This window comes from Centropristis striata, chromosome 4 (genome assembly GCF_030273125.1).
Source record: "Centropristis striata isolate RG_2023a ecotype Rhode Island chromosome 4, C.striata_1.0, whole genome shotgun sequence".
NCBI lineage: Eukaryota > Metazoa > Chordata > Actinopteri > Perciformes > Serranidae > Centropristis > Centropristis striata.
Genome location: NC_081520.1, coordinates 40,981,806 through 40,993,472, shown reverse-complemented (window position 1 = coordinate 40,993,472; position 11,667 = coordinate 40,981,806). Strand labels below are relative to the sequence as shown.

General features: G+C 43.0%; 1 protein-coding gene across 1 annotated transcript in view; it reads right to left on the bottom strand.

Moving 5' to 3' along the window:
- Positions 1 to 8,975: 8,975 nt before the first annotated feature.
- The window catches only part of bmp16 (bone morphogenetic protein 16), a 34,426-nt gene continuing 31,734 nt past the window's right edge, over positions 8,976 to 11,667 (bottom strand). The window contains 1 exon segment of the mRNA XM_059331149.1: positions 8,976 to 11,494. Within this exon segment, the coding sequence (XP_059187132.1) occupies positions 10,428 to 11,494 (1,067 nt within the window). The 3' untranslated portion in view covers positions 8,976 to 10,427.

Sequence of the window (11,667 nt, the reverse complement as noted above, 5' to 3'; positions counted from 1 at the left end):
TGCAACACACAGAGTTGAGGGAGGCCTTGAAGAGTGGAGCCAAGCAGCCTTCCCTGTCCCACCCAGAGAGAAACAGGTCCAAACCAAGAGGCCAACCTCCAAATCACCAGTTGTCGTCCTCCCACCCATTTCCAAAAAGTTTCTGCTGGAGTGTGACCTTAGAGTGATTCACAAACCAGTAGTTCCCATTAAAAGGAAAACCATGGTAAAGCTTGAAGACAAGTCAGACCTAACCATGACCAAAAAGATGCATGAGACATTTAAAGGATCTAAAGGATCAACTCTTGCGCCTCTCCCATCCATCATAGGCGAGTCTGTAAAGCTAGAGTCTCGGGAAAAAGTCTTTATGACTGAAACAGACTAATTTCTTAAAAATCAGTTTGAGGTGTGCACTCAAGGTAAGAAAATTAAATTTCAGAACAAAAACGTATTTACATATATTACGAAAAAATATTTCGCCTTGAGTGCACTCTCTACATATCGGCACCGAGGTCTCTGTTCCCCCTCGTTTCATGCCACTGACACTTTCATTCACACCTACGGGAAATTTAAAGTCACCCAGAGAGAACCCACGCTGACAACATGCAAACTCCACACAGAAGAGCTGCAAGCCAGAGTCAAACCGGGGACCCTCTTGCTGTGAGGCGAGAGTGCTAACCACTACACCACCATGTAGCCCTGGAACAGTTTATGATACATCTCATTTTCTATTGATTATGTCGTACAACAAAATGCTAAAATCTCTTAAGCTTGTGTTAGCCACAGGCCTTATTTCAGGCATCTAACCACCAACCCATTCAAAATCCTCATTGAGTTTGAGAGGAGAGACCCCAGGGCGATTTAAGATCTCATTCCTGCGGCGCCCCACTCTGGTAAGTCGCTTCTTTTTTTTCCGGAACTATGAAAATAAGACTTGAGGTTTTATGAACCATAAATAAACTTTAACGTTGGCTGTTCCAGGGAGAATTAAAAGGTAAATGTCTTCAGGAACCCTGCAGAGCCTAATTAAAAATAAACGTAAGACCATGCCCTCCCTCTTCTCGCCTCCAGTGGTATATTTCCCCGAACGCATGCCTCGAGTGTCGAGAGCAAATCAGGGGTGGTGAGAGAAGGTAGGAATAGCAGAAAGGAGGGAAGGAATGAATGCAATTTCCATTCAAGCGGGGACAGCATCCGCATTGTGAGACACCTGTAAAAACATCATTTTTCATCGTTGAGCTGTACGGGAATGGGAGGAGGGAAGACGGAGATGAGATGAAAACATAAATGAAGAGATGGACAGATGACAGAGGAGGAAAAGAGTGAATGGTATTCAGACTGTTGATGGCCCATTCACTGTTTAAACTGGTATCCAGTTTAGTTAAGACACTATCTGGCACATTTTCAGGCAAAGACAACTGACAAAGATGAATTTAGGACAACAGCTGGTTCTTATGCAACCTCTGCACCGCTACATCAAACACACATGCACACAGAGAAAAAGAGACGTAAACTTAGAGAGACAGAAGGACCGCAGCCCTCCATGACTTTAGGGGTCAGGGTTCTGGCTCGTGACATGCCTGCTTCCGGTCGGCCTGCTCTGCATTTCGACCTTTGGTTTCGACGTGCTGCACCTGCCTCACTCTGCGACCCAGAGGTCCAGTTCTGCTCACTGGGTTTCAGCATGAGTCTGTCTTTGAAGCTCGGAGGCGAAACCCAAAACCCTCGCTATCTGTTTTGTGTGTTCCAGACTGAAACCACCAACTCAGCAGCAGCACACAACTGCTAGATACATCCACATCTGCTATAGCGATTTGGGACACTATCATTTTATTGTGTGACACACTATATGTATCAAACTGCAATTTAGTGTACTTAAGGGGTTAGCATGATTGAAAACTGTTTCTGATGTCCAAAAGGGAATATTTTGTAGCCATTAAGGGTGCATGACCTCAGCAGTATAAGTGATGCCCTGGTACTACTGCTGCTGGTATATCACTGTCATCTTCACTATTATTTATCATCGCTGTTTAAAAAACCTGCAGGCGCACACCGTTTGTGGCTGTGACTCTTTGCCAAACGAAATGTATGGAAAAAAGGTTATGGAACAAAAGTGAGATGTTTGTAAAACAGCCAATAGTCATTTTGTCTGAATACTGTATACTACATTGTCTGTGCACAAATGGTCAAATTGAAATCATCATATTAAAAAATGAAAAGTAGTAATCCAAGACATGCTTTAGACAGGTATTAAATATGTTCAGTGGGTGGGCTCAAGCAGTCTAACAGGGAGTTAGAAGTTCTGTAGTTTTTCTGCACCAGGGACACATGAAGCTGCTTCTTTCTGTGGCTCACCTCAGTTCTGTCAGTGTGGGTGGGAAGAGTGGCAGGCCAGTCTTCACAAAATCTGTCCACACTCGGAAAGCCCTGCAGTCAAGCAGAAAAGCAATCCCCTCGCCCATCTGGAGATGGCTCTTCAATTGAGAAATCAAGTGGTTGATAACCACACAGGACTTTATACTAATGCAGAGGAGGACAACCTGCTCATCTCTTTTTTAGTAGTGAGAAAACTGTGTAAAAATACATAAAGTTTTATTTTGAAGCACTGCAGTGTGATGCTTCCTGTTGGTCTTATTGAGTCATTTAACCCATTAAGGCCTAAAACGCCTGGAAAAAATGCCATGACGTCTTCACATTGTGAAATACGAGCTGCCGTGAACCTGAGGTATTTTATTTTGAAAATATACCGGATGTTTTATTTTGTGTCTGTGCACGACTTCCTGTCCCGAACGATCTGCTCTGTGCTGACTTTATGCGCCGTGCTCCGTTGTCCGACAAAAATAGAAGCTCTGCGCAAGTGTTGCGAGGGCTGTCGGATGGCCATGCGTCGTCGGACTCATTACGCAGCGGATCTGCAGTCGGTGGAATCTCAAGCCTGATTTCCACCGGGCGCGTTACTGCAGCGTAACGTCAGCGTCGCGTATGACGTTGCAAATAGGTAACACTCTAATCAATGAGAGCATTTCCACCGGGTGCGTAGCGTAACGTTACTGCAGCGTCGCGTCAGCGTCTCTACGCGAGCATTAGGTAGGACTTCTATTTCTCCGCGAGACGCTGCCAAACCGCGTGAATCTCAACAGAGCAGATCACCAGACAGGAAGTCCGACTCAGAATCAGCGTAAAGCACTTCCGCCCCTTTCAAAATAAAACACAATACGCAGTTCATGCAGCCTAAAATTACTTCACATCAACATTATGTTATGACCGAGGCACCAGATCAGCAATCAATCAATCAATCAATCAATCAAAGGGTCTCAGAGGATCGGCGACACGGACGACAAGAGACTGATTGTTGAAGTGGAACATCATACATCATTTATGACATAACATATTGTTTTTATAAGGATAGATGGTCAGATCAACAGATCTTTCACCTCAGAGAAGCAAAGTAAGTTGGTTTTTGTTGTTGTTGTTTACTTTATACACGTGAGATGCCTCACTCTGTTGGAAAAACACGTCTGGCGACAATAGTCTATTTCTATTATCGTTTTTTTTTGACAACGTCGACGAATCGTTGCAGCCCTAGAGTGGTCAGGGGGTCACTGTACTCTGTGGACCTCAGTTTGTCTAAAATCCTTCCTAAGGCTCTGGCTACACTGTTCTTGTGAACCTGCGCTCTGGTTGTCCACTCCTTGTGTGAGGAACTCCCTGTAATGTGAGGCATTTGTACTCCCTCCTGCTGTCCTGGTGCTTATCTGGTGTTCATCACAGATAAATCCAGACACCTGGTCAGAAGCACAGCCATGTGTCCGATCAGCCCTGCAACTGGCAGTAACTCTCCACTGCTCCTCCGTAGCCCCCTCCCTGATTTATGGACTGAGGGAAGGTGTTCCTCAGGGCTGACTGGGTCAAGGCCGCTGCTACCCAGCCTCAAACAGACTCCCCACCTGACAAGATAAGCCTGGCCATATCCTGTCTTTGTGCTCCACAACCTCACCCTTAAAACCACTAAAGCAGAGCACCTGTGAGAGGAAGGAGAGAGGGAGAAAACGTGTTTTAACCCTTTGTCAGGCAAATAACTATATTTGGTAACTTCAGGTAATATTACGAGAAAAAAGTTGCAAATTTACTAGATTAAAGTGGCAAATCTACAAGAAAAAAAGTCGCAGATTCAAGAGATTTAAAGTGGCAAATCTGTGCGAAAAAAGTCGCAGATTTACGAGAAAAAAGTGGGAAAAAAGCAACTTTTTTCTCACAGATTCACCACTTTAAATCTCATAAATCTGAGCATTTTATTCTTGTAGATTTGCCACTTTAATCTCGTAAACTTTTTTCTCAAAATATTATTTTCTTATGATTTTTTTTACACATTCTGGCTGTATGTAATATCCTCCAATATTCTCTAGGGTTGAAATTTGGAATTTGCAAGTGCAAGACTGAAAGTAGTGGAAAAAACTACAAATACTACAAAATGACATATCCGCTTTCCTGGTTTAAATGGGTTAAAGCTCTGAGTTTGTTAGTCCTACTCCCCTCACCTCCTGCTTGTCCAACAGCTGATGTTTGCAGCTATAAACATCATATTGCTTCATCACCGGACACAAAAAACCCTTGCATATTAACGCCTGTTGTTAGTTGCCAGATACGTACAGTGCCAACATATTTGCTGGCAAAAACACTGCAGATCAACGTCTCTGTGGTTTGCAGAAATGTACAATGCTGGCTGGCGCCTGGGCTGCAAAAACAATCAGGGAACATGAGACAGCCAGTCACACAGGCTTTAAACCATCCCCCATATTTGTTGTACAAACATGATACCCGTTGTTGCTCAGTACCATTTATTCTTTAATGTAAAGTGTCAAAACAGTGACATTTCACATATCAGCGAAATTTAGGTCAGGGCTCATCAATAATCACTCCACTCACTTCATCATGACAGACAAATGGACCGTTTAGCACCTGTTTCTAATCTAGCACTCGGGAGAAGAATGAGTCGATGCATCATACGTTGAACGAAGAAAAAGGTTGAGAAGCGAAAACTTTGTCAGGACGGGCAGGTGATTGATGAATAGGTTTAGATAAAAACAGAGCTGAAGAAGCTGTGGTTTAGAAAGGTAGAATAAAGAACGGGCTGTAGGTGAAGAAGTGAGAAGGGGGTCATGGAGGGAAAAGGTCAGAGGTTATCAGTCAACCACTAAGTGAACCACGATGTGTTACAGCACATAAGATGAAATAAATACGGGCACTAACCCAAACTGTTATCTGCAAGAGCAGCAGAGGCACGAACCGTCTGTGAACATGATGTCATGTGACATTATGTGTCTTTATCTGCCTCGTCTTTGCTCTGTTTTTCTCTTTATACACGCACACACACACACACGCACACACACACACACACACACACACACACACACACACACACTTGACAAGTGTTGAGAGGTGAAGTATCCCGGGGAAGGAAGTTTAGAGGGTTCCAGCTACTTTTCATGCTAAAATGATACAATGGCAGCTTACAATGAAATAGAGTTCTAAAACCTGTAAAGACAAACTATGCAGGCAGTTCAACAATATATGCAGGCCTCTAACCCCAAATCAGACTACATAGATATTCAATACCTGGACATGCACTCATTGAAATACTTGCAAATTCCCAGTTTCAACCCTAGAGAATATTGGAGGATATTACATACTGCCAGAATGTGTAAAAAAAACAAAAGAAAATAATATTTTGAGAAAAAAGTTTACGAGATTAAAGTGGCAAATCTACGAGAAAAAAATGTATGAGATTTAAAGTGGTGAAAATGGGAGAAAAAAGTTGCTTTTTTTCCCACTTTTTTTCTCGTAAATCTGCGACTTTTTTAGTGCAGATTTGCCACTTTAAATCTCTTAAATCTGTGACTTTTTCTTGTAGATTTGCCACTTTAATCTAGTAAATTTGCAACTTTTTTCTCGAAATATTGCCTGAAGTTACCAAATATAGTTCTTTGCCTGATAAAGGGTTAAAGAATGATGTAATACAATGAGAGTAAAGCATTTTATGATTCATTGTACACAGTTCTGTGTGTAAAATGTATTTTTTTTACATTTTTGACAGGAAATCCTGGGACATATTCCTGGGAAGTAGTTATATATGATACAATTCATATATGTTGCCGTCGGAAGTTATTCTGAGCTAGTTTTCCCAACTTCCGAACTAAATGTGTTCCACTGTGTCCATTTTAAACCATGGACTCCTGCAACAAACTGATGATTTAATGACATTGTCAAGTCTTTAAGCTTCAATTACTATATCAATATCAACCAAGGTATTATTAGCGAAGCGAAACAGCATATGCAATTAGGTATCACCTGAAAATTCCAAATCCAACTTTTTGTTTTGTTCATTTTATGAACTCAAATTCTTTAAACTAAAACTCCTGCACCCCTGTAGGCCGACAGGTGCTTCAGAGAAGAATAAAGTAAAACAAAGCACTCCTGCACACTGCCTGTACATTGCACTTAAAGGTGATTTATTGTTCTACGATAACCATTAATTCTGAATGTCTAATATAAGACAATTTAAGGAAGAGAAGGGAGGAGCAGGCTAGTAAGACTTCTATCAAGCACAATTCAACTGAGTTGAAATGAAATGAATAAATGACGAAAAGGTCATCAGTTGTGTTTATGTTGGTAAACTTAGACTGGATGAATCTTGCCCAATTTTCCCACTTGAAATTCTGACTTGATTTAGTGTTTTCTTGCAATTCTTGTCGAAGGTCATTTTTTTCAGGTTTTGAGACAATGGATTGCAACAATAGAAAAGTAAAGACAAGAAGGGGTACTGGGCAAGAACATTTTCATTTTTATTTTTTAACATTGTGATGTAGTGTGTAGCATCCCAGTTAATTCAGCTGCTTTGCGTGATGTAAATGGGCCGCATACAGCACTTCTTTCTGCCAGAGGCAGTTCGTTACCACTTGAAAAGAGGGGTCAGGCTGGGACCACTTTTGTATTGCATTAGAAAAACTGTATGTTTTCCATCACAAACTCTATGGGATCAGCATGAAATGGATATACCAGTAAATGGAAGATTCATAGATACCCATCAAACCCATTTTCATTCAGAAACACTCCTGCTCGGTGCCTCAGGTCAGCTGATCTGCTGCTCCTGGAGGTACCGAGGTCTAAAGGGAAGCTCAGAGGGGACAGATCTTTCTCTGTTGCAGCCCAAACTATGGAATGAGCTGCCTTTGCTCATCAGACAAGCCTCCTCACTGTCCATTTTTAAAACTCATCTTAAAACCTATTTCTATTCCTTGGCTTTTAACCACGCATCAGACTCTGCTCTTCTTTTTAGTGTTTTATGGTTTGCTTTTATTTATTGTTTTTTAAATTGTTTTTCTTTAAAAAAGCAATGAATCTATTTATTTTAGTGTTTATTCCTGTTTTATTTCTTTTATTGTCTCTTGTTCTGTTTGTTTATGGACAGCACTTTGTTGCGGCTGTGGTTGTTTTAAAGTGCTTTACAAATAGAGTTGAGTTGAGAGTTGAGATATCTTAAGATCGAAGGTCTAGGGACCCCTTTGAAAACAGACACTTCAGTTTCAGTTTTTACACTCCAGGCTTAATGCTACATGGGCACTGGCCCCCCCATCCTCCCCCTCTTATAGAACCGCCACTGCTTTCAGCTCTCACACAAAGTAAATCACAGCCCCGTACAGGTTGTGGGCTTCACTCACCTGTGCATGCAGCAGTGAGCTGGTCCATCTGGTGGTCGCTGCAGAAGCAGGGGTGGGAATGTGGAGGTTAAAGAGGTCGTAGAGTTGGTTTGACCCCTGCAGCGAGGATTGACCTGCAGCCAAGTGTGGAAACTTTTTCTCCCCTCTCTTGTTGCTTTCATCTATAATTTCTTTCTTTCTGTCTTTCTGCCTCCATGTGTGATATCTGGAATCAGAAACATGTGTGCACTGTTCACGGGTGGTGGTGTGAAGTGATACAGTGCTTTACTGATTTTGGCAGCAGGGATGTGCAGTGGAGATAAGACATTTCCCTTTGCATTGAAACCTAGCAGCTGTTTTGATGTGTGAATTTGAAGATACTTCCTTAGCTACAGTATCATATACACAAATCTGTTTGGATCTGCTCTCTGTGGGACTTCTGGTTCCCCTTTTTCTTCCTGAACATGGCAATAATTCCATTGCAAGCTAAAGAAAAATGTATATGTATGAAGCTTTTTTTTTTTTAAAGCACTCAGGCCCTTACCTCGCACAGCAGCTGGATTCTTGAGATATCATCAGATCATATGACAATTTGCAGGATCACAAGACCAAAAATCCATCTCCTCAGGTTTCAAGTAAAGCACTTGGGTCCAAACTGCCAGCCGTTTGGCTAATCATGCTGTGAGGAGCTACTCGCAGCAAAAAATGTGGTTGAGGTGTTCTTGAAAATCATTGCATAGATGATAGATCCCAACCACCGAAGGTATGCTGACTATTCTGCCTCTGATTGGCGCCCTTTTGTAAATAAAAATATTTTCAAGCAACCAAACAACCCACTGGGACTGGCCTCATCATATCATGTCCTTGTTGAGGTAAGTGTGGTGTTGCTTTGGTTTAGCTTGCAGGTTTTTCCACAAACTTGTCCATGTTTTGCTAGCAGTACAGAACTATGCATTATTTATATTGAGCCTTGTTGTGTTTGGAAGTTTTGAGGTCAGAAAATACTGGCTTACCCTGACATTTCTACCAAAACTTTAACCAATCTCAGCCCTAACGCTACCTTCGCTGGTTGGGATGTAACTCCACAAGGTGACAATTCAATAAAAATCATGGAGACGGTGACTCAGACTTTGATTGACAGATGGTAATCCAATTACCTGCCAAGTATTTTTTTTAAAAGATGTTGTGTGTAACAATCCATCTAGCAGCATTATGTTACTTTTGCAGAGAAAAAGAGAAGAAAACCTGCAAAAATTAGAAAATGATTCATGCAAATGAAAAGTCAGCTGTGCTGTTTGCTTTGTTTATTAGAGGTATATTGTCAAACATTTTACAAGCTGATGCTTTAATGTTTCCACTGCAACACTGAAAAACAATTACTAAGCTCAGCAGAGAACACTTTTAAAGCCCCTGTTTGAAAGGCACTAAAGTCCCAGTTTTAATGTCAATCCTCCTTTTTTTCTTGACACATGCAGACACAACTAGCAAAGACACCTGTTGTTACACACTTCAGTAGCTACATTACACACAGCTTTCAATTGACTTGTTAGTTGAGCTTTTAAAGGCAACACGACTTATGTCTGCTATCATGTGTAGGACACCAAAATGTGTGCAATGATGAGGTGGGAAATAACACAGACTGTTGACTCAATACACTGAACATTTGTACGGATGTAAAGCTACCATAACTTACTTCATGTGGACGGCAGGCTTTCAGTATGCTGTATGCTCTGTTGAGTGCAGGTATCTTAAATATTTTCAAGATTAAATACACCATATTGCTGCTATTTAAATACATAATGTGTCTTTTAAGTTAGAATTGCCATTCAGTGGAATTATGTATAATCACAAAACAATCGTCACTTGGATTTTCTTCATGTCTGCAAAAGAAATATACAAAAAAAAGTCTCCTTTTTTTTTTCTTTTTAAATAATAGTGATAGTAGTACATTCAAACAATAGCATAATAGTTCTTCAGCATTATTGTTGTGGTTTTAAATAGCTTGTGATGTAGGGGTGCTTGTGAGCGGACAGTCATTATTCATAAAAACAGATGCACCCTACTTCTCGGTTGAAATACTGCAGAAACAACACAGTCACACAGAGTTTAGATGCCGTGCTAGTGTCATCGTCATATTGCTAATGCTGTTGATCATCAGGAAGTCCATCGAGAAGCTACAGGATTCTGCTCCAGAGCTTAAAGAGTGTGCCTACTCTGAATGCTTACCATTTCGGCTGCTAAACACATTTGTCAGATAGTCGTGTGAGAAGTGAGATGAGTGGCTAACACTGGGATATAGAATAGACACCATCTGTTGTTAAAGCGCAGGCTCCTCGTATGAGATCGAGTTGGTTGATGGTGTAAACAGCTGCATCATCGCTAAATGTGGAAAAGTGAAAAGTAATTCCTGGCAGTGTTGCCCATATTTCTGCTTCGTCTGACTTATTGTCTCATCATTTATCCTGTTGTGTGGCAGATTCTATCTGCTTCTCTCACTCTTTCTCTCTCTCTTTCTATGTCTGACCCCTTTCCTTGCTCCTGATAATGAAGATTTAGCTGCATTCTCTTATTTCCCTCCTCTCCACTCATCCTTCTTACGCTGTTGCATTTATCTCATATCAGCATGTCTGTTGGCTTCTACAGTCTTCTCTTTCAACCACCCTCTGCCTTTTCATGTTTCTGTCTTTCTTCTATTCCCACGATGCTCCTCTGTCTACGTCTGGCTCTTTCTGGGGTGAGTTCTCCAGCCCACTACCGGCAGCCGCAGCCCTCCACCACCATGTCCTGGTAGTTCTTCAGCACCACTCGGTCTTGAGGGTCCAGGTAGAGCAGGGCGATGGGGCTGAGGGAGGTGGGGACGCAGCAGGCCCGGGGCACTGCTCCATTCACAGAGTTCACCAGGGTTTGCACCATGGCGTGGCTAGAGGAGTTCATGTGGTCGGCCAGAGGAAAGCGACACTCTCCCAGGCAGAAGAAGGCGTCGTAGCCGCTGGGTGCAATGATCCACTTGTGCCAGCCCACATCGTTGAAATCTACATATAGAGGATGGCGGCGGCATCTGTTACGGGAAAGGCGTTTCAGTTTTGCAGCCCGACCGCCATTTCTTTTCACCCTTCCACGTTCGCTCCAGCTGACCGCTCCTTTACCACCACCCCAGCCAGGCACGGCATAGCCTGTTTTTTTGGCCCTCCCCGAGGCTTGGTCTCTATTGCGGCCCTTGGTGCTGCTCCTGGCCCTCTCTTTTGTCCCTTTTCTCCCTCTCATCCTCTGTCCTCCACTGGGGGTCCTCCTGCCATGTTTGACTAAGGGCTCTCCACGCCCGTCATGACTATAAGTGACTAAGAGGGGTCTCTCCTGGGCCCAGCTGTGCTCGTCCTGACCCACAGACCTGCAAACCCTCAGGTGTCCCTGCTTGTGTCCCTCCTCACCTGCAGCGGAGGAGAAGCTCTGCACAGGGAGCGAGGTGGAGCTGTTCTCAGGTCTGACCTCCAGGAGGAAACCCAGACTGCCAGACCCATCAAGGGCCTTATGGAGAAGCTCTGCACTTAGGCTAAAAGCCTCCCAGAAACCACCTGCTTTATGACTGTGGAGGCCAGCTGTGAGTAACCTTGTTTCCAGCAGGCTGGGCTCAGGGTCCTCATGATGCTCAGTGAGGTATAGGTTTAGTCTGTGGTAGCCTGGACCCAGGGAGGCTCTGTCACTGCGGAGGAGTCGGAGCTCAGCAGAGAGCACCCTCTCATCCTGAGGGATGGAGGAAACATTGAAGGAGATGTGCACCCTTCTATGATCCTCTGCTGTGGGACTCTCTCCAAGGAGCTCTGAGGGAAAGAGAGAGAGAGACAAGAGGGTAAAAGAGTTTAGTAATTGCCAAATTATCTATCAATATCAGCAAATAAGTTACCAAGGACGAAAGTTATGAGGATAGCTCACACAGACACTGTAAGTTCCAACGGCTATATCCTGACAGATGCAGAGCTGATGAGAGCCAGAG